The 17,918-nt window shown below is 33.2% G+C and overlaps 1 protein-coding gene across 1 annotated transcript; it reads right to left on the bottom strand.

Moving 5' to 3' along the window:
- Window positions 1-4,889: 4,889 nt before the first annotated feature.
- Window positions 4,890-8,441, bottom strand: LOC118046795 (ACT domain-containing protein ACR4). Its single transcript, XM_035055843.2, has 8 exons — window positions 8,191-8,441; window positions 7,673-7,745; window positions 7,492-7,537; window positions 7,278-7,392; window positions 7,095-7,162; window positions 6,397-6,987; window positions 6,182-6,286; window positions 4,890-5,615 (listed from the first exon to the last, which is right to left on the bottom strand). The coding sequence occupies exons 1-8, from the start codon at window positions 8,192-8,194 to the stop codon at window positions 5,274-5,276; spliced, it is 1,344 nt and encodes a 447-aa protein (XP_034911734.1). The 5' UTR covers window positions 8,195-8,441; the 3' UTR covers window positions 4,890-5,273.
- Between the last annotated feature and the right edge of the window lie 9,477 nt (window positions 8,442-17,918).

Below are 17,918 nucleotides of genomic sequence, written 5' to 3'. Positions count from 1 at the left end.
CTCTGGGCCGAATGAGCAGCCCATGGAAGCCCAAACCTAATTCGAATGACGGTGAGCCCAGAGCTTGCAAGGCAACGGTAAGTAACAGATGCTATAATGTCCGGACTTGTCTAGCTTGCAGCTTATGGTGGCAAGAAACCACCTGTTTTATGCAATCTTTCAATCCCGTGGATGCAGTAAATTTAAATGTTAATCCTATATATGGTCAATAATTTTAGCATAATTACCTTGGGATGCATTTGTCCCTGTTGAACAAATGTAAATATGCTGGATTTAATAAGTGTATTTCGTTTATTTCTTCTAATCAATAATAATTATCTGAAAGTCGGTGCATATATGTTAAATCATTCATGACCAACATTTGCACCTGTGTGTTCAAGTTATAATAGGAAAAAAGAAAGAAAAGAAAGGCCTTGGGATGCATATGTCGAGCAAGTGTAAATCTTTTGCATGTTATAAGTCTGCATCATATGTGTCTCTTGTAGCTAATATTTGCGTGATTGCAGGTGTATATATGATCGCTTCGTCATCCATATTTTCATTTTTTGTTTCCTGTTGAAATTGCTACCTAGATTGAACTTTAGGATCAATTGCATAGCCTAAGTTGATGTCCTGCAACATTCTGAAGTCACAGCTCCTTGTTGAATATGACGTGATACCAGAAAAGAAAGAAGAAGACGCCTTGCTACTGGCTTTATTGTCGTCTTGGAAAGAGGAGGAAGAGGAAAAATGCGACACCCTTATTATCCTTCAAGCAGAGCTTTAAGTACGTATACCAGATTAACGAAAGAAGAAACTAATCTATTCAATATACAAAGCCAATGGCAATACAAAAACAGAAATTAATAAAATTAATCACATTTACCAGAGATATATGGATATAGATAAATAGAGGTTATAAGAATTCAACGAGGTTTTGGAGGATTTCCTTGTTGAATGTAGGAAGACTCGAGCAAGGAAGGCAGGACAAGAGGAGAAAGAAGAGGAATAGGGTCTTTACTGTGGTAGAAGGAATTGAATGAAGAAGTCGCTGCTGATGCTGAAGAAATTTTAGGAGCACTCTTGCATTCAAGAGGAGCTTTATTATTAGCCTTAATCTGCAGTTGACAAGGAGCTCTCCTTTGTAGCCTGCTTAATGGCCTCCTGTATTCCAGCTCTTCTCTGTGAACACAGGTTTGGAATCCAGGAAACTCCTCACCGTGATCCTCCATTTTTTATATTTAGCTGCCTCGCTTTTTATCTCTCCGATCACACTTCTCTCCTTCTTGAAGTCTTATAATCCGGTGTGCATTTGACAGATTTCGTTTAATTATTTAAGCACTTGATCGGAACAAGAGAATTAATCAAATACCATGTGTCCTGCCAATAGCTAGCTGATGATGGGGACTTGTCAGCTAGCTAATAAGACATACAGGGAGCCCATACCTAAAGGGGATCGTAGATTGAATGATCTCTTAGTTTTTTTTAGATTTGAATCTTAAAATGATTATTTTCAAAGGGATTTATTTTTTAAAAAATGCATTAAACCCATGCAGGAATGTATCTGAAGAGGAGGTTTACTTTTGATTGGTAAGTAAATTAGTTTGAAAATACTCTCTTGGAAGGAAAGAAAAGGGAAGAATACGGGGGAGTGAATCAAGTGATGATTGGCTAGAGATTGGCAAACTGCCACGTCTTGCGTGCATGATGATGCCCTCGAATTACCATATAAAATCACTCGACAATAGAATATATATTGTGGTTAGCTCTCAGCAAACCTTTCATGTGAGGAGAAGAGGTCGCCTCTGTCTCTGTTGATGTAAGAATCTTTGCATTTTTCTTTATTATCTTTCATGTGTGGGAGGAATCCTTGCACGCATTTAAAGGCTCAAGATTTTCAGTGACAAGAACCTGGCAGCACATGACACTCTTGGTTTCCCTATGCATTTTATTTTCCTTTTTTTTGCATTTTACCATTCAGTTTCAGACAAGTATCTAGACAGGTTTTTTTTTTTTTTTCCTGTCAACTGAATCATGGTCAGCAGTTATAAAATAATGAACGGGATAACCATTCAATCAGAGCTCGTGCACTCAATTAAAAGATTCATGCCATGATTTTGCCCTGCCAGTCTAGCTAGCTAGCTAAGCTGATCATCTTGAATAACTAGCCCCAGTGGCACGTAGATCCTTCATTATCTTACTTATATAGCTGGCACTTTATAGCTCCCACGCATGTTTCAGAGCGTTGACTGTTGACTAGTCCAGGCAGAAAAAAAAAAAAAAAACAGCAAGTAACAGGGTTTATCAGTATTAAGTTCTTTGCACGTCTTTCTATTTTTTCTATTTTTTTGTGGGGGGTGGCGGGTGGCGGGTTCTTGTCTTCTGGGGATTCACACAAGTGAAATCTCAAATTGTTTCCCCGTCAAATTGGCCTGGCAGTGTGTAGATATAGGCGGTAGTCAAACTGTGGAGCTCGTTGGTCAAGTATTGGAGCTCAACAAATCACATGAAGTTGACGAAGAGACTACTTTTAAACAAGATTCAAGTCTCAAAAACTATATATATAAAAAAAAGTAGGTGGGTGGTTGCCATTGATTGAGGCATGTGCTTTCTATATGTTTTCGGTGACGTTAACATGCTTTGAAATCAAAATGTTTCATTTATTATAGAAAGAAAATTCAAGGCTTAAATTTTAGGTTTCCATCACGATCATAGGAACTAGGGAGGGCTCGTTTCAAGAGTTCCATCCCTGAATTTCCTTGTGTTTTCGCACGGTATCCCAGCACTGATGCAAAGCAACGCAGACTCCCGTGTAAAAAACTGGATTCAATATTTCAGGGATATATGATAGATTATTTTTTAAAATATTTTTTATTTAAAAATGTATTAAAATAATATTTTTTATTTTTTAAAATTTATTAGTATTTTTTTATTACTTTGACATGTTAATGTAAAAAAATATATTTTAAATTTTTTTAAATAAAATAATTTAAAATTTCCAAACAGAACTTTAATATCTAAGTAAAAGTCAGCCACACCTCAATTATTCAATGCTAACCCAATCATCGACGAGCCACAATAAAAGAAGAAAAAGTTGTGATGTTGAGGCGATGCTGACGCTGCATCATCCAAGAACGGCAAGAGAAGCCACGTGGCCACGCCCGGGAAAACCTCGACGACACCCCAAGCAATAATGTTAGTCAATAGACAGAATGGGGCCATCTATTACATAATGGAAACGCGTTTTCCCATGTTCATGTGAGTGTTTCAGATTACTGTAGATATCAGTAAAATAAAATAAATAATTTTTTTCAATGTAAAAAGAAAAGGTATTTCAAATCAATTTTATTGTGTGTTTTTATATTATTTTAATGGATTAATATTAAAAATATTTTTTAAAAAAATATTATTTTAATATATTTAAAAATAAAAAACATTAAAAAAGAAATTGCCACACCGCACCGAACAGCGTCTTTATCCTTTTGCACAGATTTTTGCTGGCTTGAAGCTTTCACACACTGTTTCGGGCAGAATAATCGTGAAAAGGGGAGTTCATATCACTTTGGATTTGACTAGAAAGATTCAGAAATGGACCGCTCCAACTTGCATTGGATGAATACGATAGCATGCTCTTTTCTGAATATTTTTAGTTTTTAGAATTCTACCTTCAAATCAAATCAGGTAAAATTAAATTTTTAAATATAGAGGTCGCTTTTAACCAAACTCGAGGGATAAATTTAATGTTGGTCCATCATAATAATTGGTCCGGGGAGACTCTTGATTGTGGAACTAAAACCAAGAAAAACACAGCTCCACACAGTTGTAATGTTGCGTGCCCCTGAATTCCTGGGTAGTTTATTTGTTGTTCCAATGAGACCAGAGCAAATAATATATGTATATAAAAAGATTCACTCAAGTTGGTCAAGGAAGGATACAAATTTCAATACACAGAAAATACTAATGAACTATAATGTGAAGTCCGATAAGAATGAATTTTTTTTAAAGTATTTTTTATTTAAAAATATATTAAAATTTTATTTTTGATATCGACACTATATAAAAAAAGTGGAAAGTATTTAAAAAATATTTTTTTTAATATTTAAAAGACACAAAAACAAACCAGATATTTATACTTCAAAGTAAAGATGCAGAGTTGCAGACTCGTCAAAATCATAGAACCATGGTTTGAACCATAGCCGAAGTCATGGCCGTCAGGACACCAAAATTGAATCCCTAGGTGGTGTTCAGAAAATAAATTATTCAACGTGTGCACGACTATTACATTAGCTATTTATTTAGAGGTATTTATCACATTTTTTTTTTATTTTTTAGATGTTTTTCTAAAATATTTTTAACTTAAAAAAAAACCAATTATATCAATATTTTTTAGTATTTTATTGACAGCTTTGATACATTGAAATTAAAAAATAAAACTTAATATATTTTTAAACTAAAAAAACTATTTCAAAAAACATTCTTATTTCAACAACTCTTTAAAACTAGAATAATATTCAGATAGAGAATTGAGCTTTCACATACCAAACTTAAGATCTTATCTAATTGCTTTTGTCTGTATCGGACAGCGACCTTAAAGATTTGTAATCCAAATTCTTGGTGGGTATTGAACACATCAGCAATACATTAGCCGCCACCAAACAGCGGTGTCTAATTACCATAATGGAGGGGGTGCTAGGTCAAGTTTGAGAGGATGCTTGGTCAAGTTTGAGACACCGTCATCCACCAATGAAGAGCTGCAGGTATCAATGAACTAATCCTTTCTCAACCACATGATCCTTTTCCAAACAGAGATTCAATTTTGACCCCTTTTTTATGCTACAGATTGGACACCAATCCAAAATTAGAGTCAAACAGAGTCCCTATTCTCGCAAATAATACTAAACAATCCATACTTCAGCAGAACATTGTTATTAAATAAGCCAAGGAAAACACGAGAAAAGGCTTAGCTACAACATAGTCAAGTGGAAACAAATACTAAAATTGAAAATTATGTACACAGGTTAGAACTGAGATTTCCGCGGTAATTCTTTGTTTTCCTAGCTCCAACATCTGAATGGATCTACAGTTACAAATGAAGCTCAGTGAAGGGGGTAATAGGCGTATTTAAAGCATTTCAACTGCTCTCCTGGCTCTCTTTAGTCTCTACCTCCTACGACAAATGACCTTGTTCCTAAACTTAAGTCACACAGTATGCTAAAAAGACTGGAGATCTTTCTATAGTGAGTGTTTCTGGCTGAAGGGTTTTTATGTACAGGGGGAGCGAGCTAAGAGTTTATTCAAGAATAGGATCTAACCAACCCAAAGTTGACAAAAGATCTGGATTTGAAGAGACCTCCGAAGAGAAACCTAGTGGGTGATTCCTGAGACACCGGTTTTAGCTCTTCAGGACTGCCTTTCACCTTCAGTATGGTCTGGCCAATTGCTTGCCGGATGGAATCTAAGGTTTTAGCATCAACAGGATACCCTGATGCATCACTAACATAAAATATATTGACTGCTTTGCCAGCTCTGGTTGTTACTTCTGCTCTGGTGACAGTGAGACTATTTTCTCGAAAGATACGAGTAACATCGGATAGCAGCCCCACTCTGTCAGTAGTGCATAACTCTAGCTTCAAGCCCTGAATTAGGAAGAAATAAATCAATCATCTGAAATAGGGAAACACCCTCTTCAAGAACAGCTAAAAAACAAACGACATCTAATAAGCCTTTGCCATCATGACAAGTTGTATATTAGTACACCAAGAAAACCAATAGCAAGCTGTCCTTTGAATGGAGCATTCTGCACAAGCATGCGAGTGAATTCCTAACAGAATCAATGCATCATCATCTACCACCAGACAAGAAGAAACTAAACATAATATGACAATGGCATGGAATATAAAATAGCAAGAGTGTTTTGACTGTTAGTGACACCAGTCATAGCTTAACATGCCAATTCAGAGTCATTATCATAGCAATAAAATCACCTCCTCGGTATATAAGCTTCACCCAACTCACCATTTCCCAAGTAACAACGTAATCAATACAATTATATGATAGATCTACATTTAGATAGCAAGGAAAGAAACACAGAACAGCTTGAATCCATAGTGGCTGGAAGCGTGATTTTGGAAAAAACTAAGGAGAGTTTTATGAGTAAACCTTAAGAACGGTCTCAGATTTGAAGGTACCATAGTTCACTCACCTCGGACACTCTTCTTTCAATAGCTGCTTCAAGACATTGTATAATCCTTTGTCTCTCAGCCTCTGATTTTACAGGGGACCCATCAATATGCTTGATATAATATTCCTACAAAAGAATCCATTAATCCATGAGCCAAAAAATCAATCGCATAAGCGGTCATCCATAAACACATTTTTGGGGGGGATAGAAAAGATTAAAACACAAATGATTTATACCTGATGAGCTTCTGGGCCCTCAGCATCAATATTAGCATGAAAAACCACATACTCCATGTCTGTCAATGTACAGACTGTATCAAAGAGAAGCTTTGGCCTATCTTTACTTGTTATAGTTACAACTGAGTAGTCCTTCTCGCACCAATTAACCACACTCACATTAGGCCTTTGCTTCTCATCTAATTCATCATTGTTAGCTCGTTCATAATCCCTGTCAGCGAACATCATTTGGTGAAGCCTTCTCTCGGTATGGGTGACCCCATGAGATACAACAGTTTTAGCTCCCCTAGATTTGTTACTGCCCTTCAGTACATTACAAAGAAGTTCCTTGATCCTGGATAGCTTCTCTGGATCAATAATTGCCGACCCAGTTTCCTCATCAGTTACTTGCATCACGGCTGCTGCCCGCATATTGTGTGTCCAGACCTCTGCATTCACTACGTTGCATTTTAGGTGGGTGAGTACAGCACTCACTTCAGATAGCAGCCCTGGTCTGTCACTTCCTGTTAACTCAATCGCAGTGTGGTCCATGGATTGTTTAACCCCAACAGATCTCATAGAAGATGTAAAGCAGGATTCTGGCCCTAGAGACTGGAGATAAAACCAAATAATCAGATCTGTTTGCACCTCAAAGAAATAAAGAAGAAGAAGAAGAAGAAAGTTAAAAGGATAATATCAATCAAAAACTCACAACTCACCTTTGTAATATAATCTAGAATTGCTTCATCAGTAACCTTGTTTCCATCAGGATCCGTGACATTAAAAACTGGTGAGGAAAAAAAACTCTAAATAATCAACTTTTCATACTTCAATGGAAGAGTAAAATTGGAAAAGAAAGAAAAAAGGAAAAGAAGTGTCGAAAAAAGGAAAAGAAGTATCACCATCCATAAACCAACCACCATCAGAAGATATGTAAGCTTTGGTTATGATAAGGTTCAGATCAGTAAGGACTTGTACAACTTCAAGAAGTATTCCATGTTTGTTAGCACTATCAACCTGTAACACAATGAAATATTTAGTGCCCAAAAAACAACAAGAACGATGGTCAAGACTGAAGAGCACACGCCCACCAGAAAAGGACACCAAAACTCTTACCCTTATGACAGTAGCATTCTTGCAAGCTTCATTATCAATCACAACCCTGACATCAAAAAAAGGGAGAGAAAGAAGTGAGCAAAATGGATGTAAATCTGTTTCACTTCAAAATTTAAGGTCACTTTCACTTAGAAAATTAAAAAAAAAAAAAAAAAAGATGACGAATCTGCATAATACATACCTGGGTGGATTCAATCTCCTAAAGAGTTTCTCATATTCATCATCCATGTCATTTGAAAAGCTCATGTTGACCTCTGTAGAAATTAAAAATTTTGAAGAGGAAAAAGCAAAAACACTATGAGAACAAAACCAGCCAATAAAACCAAAAGCTGGTTTCTTGAAGAAGAACCATGACCAATGAGAAAGCAGGTACTCCTAATAACCCCAACAGTACGGAAAACTATAAAAAGTAAGCCTAAATTATTAAAGAATCCTTAAAAATCATCATATTTTCACAGTTTTTGTAATAAAAAGAGAAATTTATGAAAACCAAGAGAAAATATGTAAATATACAGAGTAGACAGAATTCAGTGGCAAAAAAAAAATGTTGTAGTTAAGATTATAAGGACAAAGTAAATAAGAAACACACATACCCACATCAAAAATCTTTGAAAACTGAAATAAAACACGACTAATAACCTCATCAACAAAAACCCATCACCCAAAAACAAAAGGAAAGGATGGGAAATTGATGCCTACCCATCGATACTTCTGTGATGTAGTCGTACTGAACGAAAGAACTTTTCTCTCAAGAAATGAAGGCTAGCCTCTTGCATAAACACATAAATATATATATAGACACAGACCACAAGAAAGAGGAAGTATCCCCGGAGAGATCTCAGATTCTTAACAAAATGAAAACCTTAATATAATATTATTAAATTTGATAGCTCCATATATTTTTCTTTCTTTATATATATATAAAGAGAATGAGACCAGCCCGACAAAATACTCCAAATATCTGCAACTTCTGGAGAAACAAATAATAATAATAAGTTCCCTCGAAGCACTGCGCGTGTGCGTCTTTCTCTGTCTACGATGGTATTGAGTTTGGGGTATTTTACCATTCTAGCAGTAAATTTTTTTTGAAAAATAACATATGTTAAGAAACTTATTTGGAAAATAACTAACATAACAGAAATTCTAAATATTAATTTTATAGAAACTATTATTTATTTAAAAATTAAAAGTGAAATTAATTAATATTAACATAAGATTCTAAAATATATGATAATCAAGATATTAAGATTTAAAATCTAATAGTTGATAAATAAATAAATAAATAAGTTGATATCACATTAAAAAATAATTATTATAAATATATTAAAATTCTATATTTTATACACTTCATATTGTTAAAAAGATCAGAATGAGACAATTCTAATCATTTTATAAAAGCCATCAAATAAAATCATAATTAATTAATAATTTTATTTTAGAATAATCAAAAACCCTAAAATTAATCTCAAATAAAATCACTAACTAACCACGAATGGTTAAACCGTTAAAAGGCTAGAATTGCTAAAGTGCGCCAGTGAACGGTTAAACCGTTAAAAGGCAAGGAGGGTTAAATCTTCAAGCAGCAGATACGGGTGATCATTGAGTGTTTGTTTCTTTAGCTTTTATATATATTTTTTAAATGTATTTCAAATTATATTTTATTTGAAAATATGTTAAATTATTTATATATATAAAAAGATGATTTTAGTATACTAATATTAAAAATAAAATAAATAAATATTATTTCAATATATTTTTAATTAAATTAAAAAAAAAAAACTAATACCAAACACACGCCGAAGCTAATATATCCAGAAAAGAAAGAAAAAGATTTGAATTCTGATTCTAATTAATTTCTCATGTGAATAAAGCTGATACCAACATCAATCAGGCAGGAAAAAAAAAGAAGTATTTGGGAACACATTGTTCACGTATTATTCCAAAATTGTAAAGATGTACGATTTTTGGATCAGTATTTCTTTTTGTTGTTATGGATATGGTATAGTATGAGTGTTCATGAAAAAATTAATTTTTTTTATATATTTTTTAAATTGTTTTAATGTGTTGATTTTAAAAATAGTTTTTAAAAAATAAAAAAAAAATATTTTAATATATTTTAGTATGAAAAAACACTTTAAAAAATAATTTTAACTACAATTTCTAACATGAGGTTATTATTATCGGGAAAAGAAAAGGGAAATTTTTGTCTAATAAAAAAAGGAGATAAAAAATGACCGAAGAGTCAAATGATAAAAATAAATTATTAAGCGTTCCCAGAGGTAACGTGCCTTTTCACTGCGTACGCAGACATTCTGAATATATATATATTTGGAAGAACAGAGAAAAAACAACTTCATAAAAATAAAATTAGCAGATGCATTAAAAGAGTCTTCCTCCTCTCCTTCACTTATCCATTTAATCATAAAATCTTAACCATTGATTAACCTGAGATCTAACCATTATGATAAAAAAATAAATATTTATATCTATTTATTCCTTTTCATTTATTTGTACTACCGTGAGGATACTCAAAGGTCAAAACCAGAAATAACCTGATATTTATAACTGAATTTATTTTTAATTGTCAGAATTAATATAGTAGTGAAATTTCAAAGAGACTCGATAACATAAGCTCAAACTTCTTGATAAACTAATTAATATAAAAGATTGAGAACTGATCTTCAGCCATAATGTTTAAGTTTTTTTTTTTGATAAAATTTATTCTTAACCGTGTAATCTACTATTCATCAATTAACTCGGGATATTTACTTTTCCTATAATCTCTATTATAGTTTACTATCCTTTTGTTTTTAGGGTAAGTTTAAAAATGTAATTGTGATTGTTTTTTAAAATATTTTTATATCAAGATCTATTAAAATAATATTTTTTATTTTTAAAAAATTATTTATAAAATCATCGTACCAGAAAGAATAAAGAATGTTTATTGTGTAAAATTAAATCATGATAATTGTTAAGAGTCATTTAATAATCTAAATCAATTTTACTTTTTTTAGTTGTAAAGTCCATTCTTGATTAAAATTATTTCCTTATAAAACAACATTTACTTGGTTAATGTCTATATTCAATATCATTTATTTTCTTTTAAATATTTTATTTTTTTATTAAAACATCAACAATAAACAAAACATAATAAATGCATTTAGATAATACTAGTTCATATGATCGCGCTATACTGAATGGAAACCTAATTTTTTTAAAATATAAAAAAATATAGATCTTTGAAAAAAAAATTTGGTATTGTCATCAATCCAAAAATTATAATCTTTTTAAATTTTTTTTCCCAAAAATAAAATTACTCTTTAACATAAAAAAAAAACTAAATACTAAAAATCTACTTCAACTCGTCTAAACTACAATTTGAATTCACAACAGTACTAAGTAGAAGGTATACCTCTTTAATTGAGCACTGGGGTAATCTCGTCGATAATTATGTTATATATTTAAGTAGGAGTGAGATAAAAACCGAAATATTAAAAAAAAAAACTGAAAATTTTGAATTATAAAAAAAAATCAATTAAAATTTTTAAAAAACCGACCAGTTTAGTTTTATAGATCTGAAACTGAAAAAACCAAACCAAATCCAAACCAAAAAAAACTGAGCAAATCCGGTTTGAACCGGTTTTTTTTTAAAAAATAAACTGAATCCGGTTAATTTGAACTAATTTCAAGTTTTTTTAAAAAAAATAAATTAAATTTTTTATTTTAATAAAAACCAAACCAAACCAAAAATAATTATTTTTATATTTAAACGAGCTAGGAAATGTAAAATGTTGAGAAAAAAGAGGAGAACGTTCATTTTTCAAGAAAGAAGCATATGGACACACCAGCACAGAGCACTTGTTAAGCGATTGGGTGGTCGGTGGCATTTAAATATTGTAGTAGTTTTAGACACACTCTAATTCCACGCTTCTTTTATGTAATTACCTTTACTTAAACGTGAACAAGCGACCGTTTGATTAAAGCCCCGATGAACAGAAACATACTGTCTTTTTGGGATTAAGATGTGATTTGGATGATTAAATGTTGTTTAATTATTTAGCATTTAACCATTATCAACTTAAAAATTCAAAATGCCCACCAGATCCCTTCTTGAATGGAAAAAAAAAAATAAAAAAAAGAAGAAGATAAAACAGGTCTTAGCATCCATTTTAATAACCTATAAGTTTGCTTTTATAATTATCTCTCTCAGAAAAGTTTAGTTTATTTTTTATTACGCTGCTCACATTACCTTTCTTGTATGTATAAGGCAAGAGTTAATGAGTGTCCTCGAGACCTCTACCAAACACTATTTAAATACATTTGATTTAATTGTTAATTTGTAATATTAAACAACTCTTAACAAATGCTCTAGAAACATTGTTAGCAAGATCCTTTTTTTTTTTTTTTGAGAAAACAGCCTCGAAATATGACTAGTGCTGGCACGTAAATTCCCGGAATTCTTATGCCTAGAACAAGTCTGGAAAGCAAGTTCAATGAGGTAAATATGGTAGATGAGTGATCACATGGTTAATCACAGTGTATTTGACAGAACGGCAAGTCTGCAACCCAAGGTGAAGTCAAGGCGAACCACGCGCCAGAGTAGACTACACTCAAGAGTCAATCCAGAGTAGACTGCTTCGCATGGAAGACTCCAGACTCCAGACTCCAGAGCAGGTTACTTTTCCAAGTTGGTTTTTAGCGGGACATTTTCCATTGTTGGGTTTAGAGTGTATTGCACTTCATGATCTTGACCACTGAACAACTTTTAAATCATAAGATGACGTGTCAATAAGAACATGGCCTGAAGGTGCGGCAGTCTACTCAAGAGCAGTCACCGGAGAAAGGGATATTCAAGGAAGAGATAGCAACGACAAGGGCGCCCGCCCAAATCATCACCGCCAGCAAGAATTGTTCAAAGAACTGGATTAGAGTACTTGAACCAATCTTGTAGACGAAACATTTAGGTTTTTAAGAAGGCATGCTTCAGGATTTGCACGCGATCAAGATTTTAGTAGGCAATCTGTATTTTTTATTTATTTATTGATCAAAGTTTGGAAAACCAATCGTTTCTTCATGGACATAATTGACTACTTAATTCGCACTTGAAACTTGGAGCTTAGTTAGTAACAATTTCCCGTTCTTGTGGTGATAATAATATTCTTATTTAATTTATTCTTCTCAATATTAATTGTCTTGAGGTAAGATTAAAATCCTTTTATATATTGAGGTGTATACACACAACATAACCCAACAACTTGGCTTTGAATGATAGACGTTGAATCAAAATAAAAAAAAAAAATCGACACCCTGGCCAGGTAGACAAGGTGGTTGTGTACAGCCCTTGTCTAACCACCTTTCAAGCCTAGAGGCATCCTTGGCATGAAAGGAAAGATGAAAAGCTAGGGACACAAATTGCCGGAGTTAATTAAATATATATTTGCTGCTCCTGAACTTGGGCAATGAGTACTTTCAACAACCAATGCACGAAACATTCAAAAGAAGATGGACCAAATGCGGTTGTTGGGACTCGTTGCCTCCCTTTGGTGGACGATCGCCTGTTCTTTTCCTCGAAAAAACACGAGCGGGGAACCGGTGCAATTACATTAATCTTACCGGCGAGGGAACCGGTCACCTCGACCATGCAGCTTCAAGCATCTGTCCATGGAAGACACGAAGAGGAATATTGAACACAATCCAATGAGCTTGCTTATTAAGAAATAAATACGTGTATATGTTAGTTGGATATGGAAATGAAAAGGGAAGGCGTATGTCTTGCCTTTCTGTATTGTGACTTTATGGGACATGACGACACAAATATGAACAGGCGGCGAAGTCTGTCCAGATGGAGGCCGGAGGGTCCCCGGTCTTGCTTGATCATCCAATAGTAGACATCATGCGAGGAAAAGGGTACAAGGTTACATTGAGCAGTAATACTCAGCCCTAGCCTGGCTCATGGGTCATGACTATGCAGCACCCATGTCTCGTGTCTTTTCCTCGCAATGTCCCCACTCCAGCTCCACTTCCACGACCCCCTTTCAATCCCCTCTGAAACAGAAGGGATTGAAAAAAAATGATAAAAAAACAATATCAAGGAAATTGTTATCTATTAAATCGTCATTCTAGTTTCAAATCCAATTGTGATTTCACTGATTTAATAGCTTATATATACTCTCTCTTTTTAATGCTTAGCATCGTTCTTGAAAAAAGTCAGTCGCACGTTTGTTTAGATATTCCATGTTTTTTTTTTGAACTTGTCATTTTGTCTTTAAATTAATTTTGTATCAATAAATTTTTTTAATATGTGTTTGCAAAATTGGCTCAGTTGAGCTTAACAATTAATTGTTGTCTAATTGTTTGAATATTAGTTGGATGTGATACAGGATCGAGTATTTGCTTTCCCACTTTAACCTACTTTTTAAAATATTTTTTATTTTAAAAAGAATTAAATTAATTTGTTTATAAGTATAAATACAGTGATTTTAATATATTAATAAAAAAATATTATTTTTAATTTATTTTTTACTGAAAAACACTGTAATAATATCAGGCATTCACTTAAAGAAATTAACTTAGATTAGGTGTTACTCTAGCAAGCAACTTAAGGCTTAGGTAAGAGTTTTTTTTTTTTTTTTTTGTCATCTGCGTATCATATGAAATCATTCATGATCTAGCATGTAGGTCCGGTTTTCATCCCATGTAAAGTTTTTTTTGTTTATAACATATCTAATTAATTGAGCAATTCGATAGAAGTTAGCTATTGAGACAAAGTAAGATAATTTTAAAATATAGGTACAGAGACAAATTGAGATCATTTTTAAAATATATAGTATAATTTAACAAATTAACACATGCTCTGTTTTGACTCTTGAATAACTGAGACACATGGGTGTAAAATGGAAGATTAAATCATTTTTTTCGCTTTAATTAACAATTATTAATTTATATTTTCTTATTTACCAAACCACCCAAGTATACAGGGCAAAACCTCATAGATTAAGTGCGTGTGCTAAAAAAAGTGCCTATGTGTAGGTCATCACAATTACTAGTTCTCCAAGGTTTAATCTAAACTAGCACCTTGTTTTTTAAGAAAAAGATTTCATAGACAATGACCCGTAAAATCAAGTTAATTTAATTTATATTAGGATGAAATTAAGTTACTAGAAGGATTAAACCGAACCACCCAGCATTTGAGACCAGAATTTACACTTGCGTTAAATACTATGGCTAAATAAAAAATTATTTGAAAGTGACTTCTGTGTTTGGAAAACATTACCAAAATATTACATCTACTTGAGAATTTCAATATAATTCCAAGTTTCAAAGATCAAACGCTGACCATAAAATCAGAATGCGGTCTCCAGATCACCACAAGTCCACGATGAAAAATCAGCCACCAAAGTTTGGCGTTTATTTATGATGATGATGGTGATATGACATGTGGTCTTGATCTCAGATGATAAAATATTTTGGTTTAGTGATAAAGATATTTTTTGCAGACTTAATCCACTCAGCAAGTAGATATATTGCTCCCATTCAGGTTCATAATCTCAAGTTAGAATGCACATTTAAAATTAAAAAAAAAAAAAAACTAGAAGAAGAAGAAGAAGACAAATTAGCAAGTAATGAAAAAAGAAGAAGAAGAAGACCTCCAACATGGTATGTGCAAATTGCCAGCAAACTGGGTGCTTGCTCTGCGGTCTGGGTCAAAATTGGGTGCGCGCGCACACACGCGTGTCCTGCGGTGCATGCCGGGATATGTCCCTTGCACGTGGCCCCATCTGCTGCTCCACCCCCTCCCACCCCCACCTCTCTGCCCTTAGTTTTACTGATTTAGGGCTTCGCCTGGATTTTAATGGGGCACCACTCCTCCAATTTCCCATTTCGGCACTTCCTGGATGGTCCTAGCTAGTATATTCTTGTGGGAAATGCCCATCCAGATTTGCTTTGCACCGATAACTGTCCAATAGAAATATCAATGTTTGTTTTTTTAGATATATTATAGTAGTATTTATTGATCAAATTTTTTTATTGTTAACTTTATCGGTATACACCAATAAAAGTATATAATTGATATATATTAAGGGAATAGTAATTATAATAGAAAAAAAAACAATATTAAATGTATATTTAAGTTTTTATAAACACAATTATATAAAATGTGCAATGCATGATATGAACAATATTAATTTGTTGTTTTTCAGGATGTGATAACAAAATGTTGGAAGGGATCCTGAACCCTGGTAGGGTAATATAATCATGTTCCAATCTTTTCAATTAATACTGCCACTTGACAAGGATTAATGGGATCTTTTCTTTTCTTATCAAATATATATATATATATTAAACAATGGTAAGCTTTTACATGTTTATTAGCATCTCAAATCTTATCTAATAATTTAAATATTTCTGTTGAAATAATGCTTTGATATTCGAATTCAATTTCAGATTAACACAGAATTAAGTAAGTCTATAGCCGAGTATAAGTGTTTGAAGATTGATAATCTACATATAAAAAAAAAGATACAGTTATTATCTTAATCGTTTGCCTTTTGCATTAGTACTCAACAGTAATTAATCGCATTGAATATACTGAACCCCCTCTGCATATCACATCAACCATGTTAATAGATTATCACTATCGAACTACCATCAAAACGTAGACCACAACTTTTGCCTCCTCGTTCCCGAGAAAGGCCACCTGAATTTTCCATAGATGTTGGAGTTGTTTGAGAAATTAAAGATGGTGCCCTCCACCAAAACAACGTGCCATGGAGTGACTTAAGCATCGTGGGTGCTCCATCTATGCGATGGGCACTGGGAATAAAGCCCCGCACACAAACACAACAAAAATCTGTGGCAGCTGGGTTGCCTGGAAGGAGTTATTGATCATGAAATAATTAAGATCTTACAGAGCTCACACTCGAAAGAGGTAAGAGCAAACGAAGCACAAAACTGATGTCCCGGACTTTATCTCTGCCGTTGACCATTAGGGTTTGTTTCCCATTTTAATGGACATCCAGCCATGCGTTGATGCAGCCCCCATTCAAGGAGTGGCGTCCAAATCAGCCATTTTTTTAGCATATATATGGTGAAAATTGCCTAGCTAGGTGTCTTGGAAATCACTTCTTGTTAATTTCCAGGTTCCTTGTCAAGTGGCAACATGTAAGATCATCAATCTTTCTAGTTTTGTACAATGTCTTTTGTTAGGATAGCTAGTTAAAGGTTAGAAAACTATTAAAAGAAGTGCAAAACTGGGCACAAGATCCTTCAGCTAGCTGTAAGTTTTAACAGCAAACTATTGAAAATACCCAACAATTGGTTTTTTTGTCTTAATTAATTTCTTCAATCCATTTTGTAATTCTCCTAATCCTTTGGGTGGAACTACACATTATTTTCATTTTAATTAAAAACAATGTTGAGGAAAAACAACAACATTAGGATCAGTTCGCACTTCTCCGTTTCGTTATGTCAGTGCACGAAAAATTAAAAACAAAGACAAATATCCGATTACTCAATGGCATGGCGAACATTGTTTTATTTTTTTTAAAAAAAGATGTTTCTTCCTCGCTGGCTGAATCGCAGAATATTTGCTGATTCCTTGAAGTATTCATCAAAAGTGGTTACTTGGGAAATCGAAACATGGTTAAGGAAACAAAAGATTTGTCCTCTTCTTTGTTGATTGTTCTGTTTAGCATATTAAGAATAGTTGTCGTTGGTACTGGATTTCTAATTCCTCTCCATAGCTATATAATCTGATTTTTTTTTACTGCCCTTCTTTCGGGGATCAAGTTATCTTTTACATGAATGATTTCTTTGTTTTTTAAAAAATAATCGTTAAAAATTACTTTCACCGTACTATCGAGTTGTATGACCTAACTTTAACAGATTCTCCACATCAATGAGTTATCAGTCTGGCTTTAAAAAACCTAATGTTTTGTACAATACCGGAAGGTCTTCCTTTTTTCTTTTTCTTTTTTTTTTTTTTATTGTTAACATGGATATATAGATCAGTTTATGCGTAACTTGATTAATTTTACGGGCTTTTAAATTAACAATCATGTAAGTTTTCAATAGCTCTAAGATTTATAAAACTCGAACTGATGATTTTTAGATAATAAATTTAAAATTTAACTAGTTAAATTACACCATTAGAGCCACTTGCAACTGGTAGAGTAGAATGTCACAGCCACATTTTACAGAGGGCGATCAACTATAACCTTCCCTTGGCAGAGATCCTTAATTAAGGTGAGCCACGAGCCGGAGTCTAGCCTAATATCGGACAGAGAGGAAAGTAGTCTCCTGACACCGTTTGTCTCTGCGTTGCAACATGTGTTTAGGAAAATTTAATTTTTTTTTTTTGTTAAAATTAAGTGTGGTTTGTATTTTTTGAATCGTTTTGATGTGTTGATGTCAAAAATAATTTTTAA

This window comes from Populus alba, chromosome 10, assembly GCF_005239225.2.
Source record: "Populus alba chromosome 10, ASM523922v2, whole genome shotgun sequence".
NCBI classification, from domain to species: domain Eukaryota; kingdom Viridiplantae; phylum Streptophyta; class Magnoliopsida; order Malpighiales; family Salicaceae; genus Populus; species Populus alba.
Note: the sequence above shows the minus strand (reverse complement) of the source record. Positions and strands in the feature narration are given on the sequence as shown.

Excerpts from the sequence above, each read along its gene's own strand:
- LOC118046795 (XM_035055843.2), bottom strand. Across the intron at positions 6,988-7,094 it reads TTCTAGATTATATTACAAAG|TCTCTAGGGCCAGAATCCTG; the intron begins GTGAGTTGTGAG and ends TTTTATCTCCAG. Across the intron at positions 6,287-6,396 it reads AGGGCCCAGAAGCTCATCAG|GAATATTATATCAAGCATAT; the intron begins GTATAAATCATT and ends ATTCTTTTGTAG.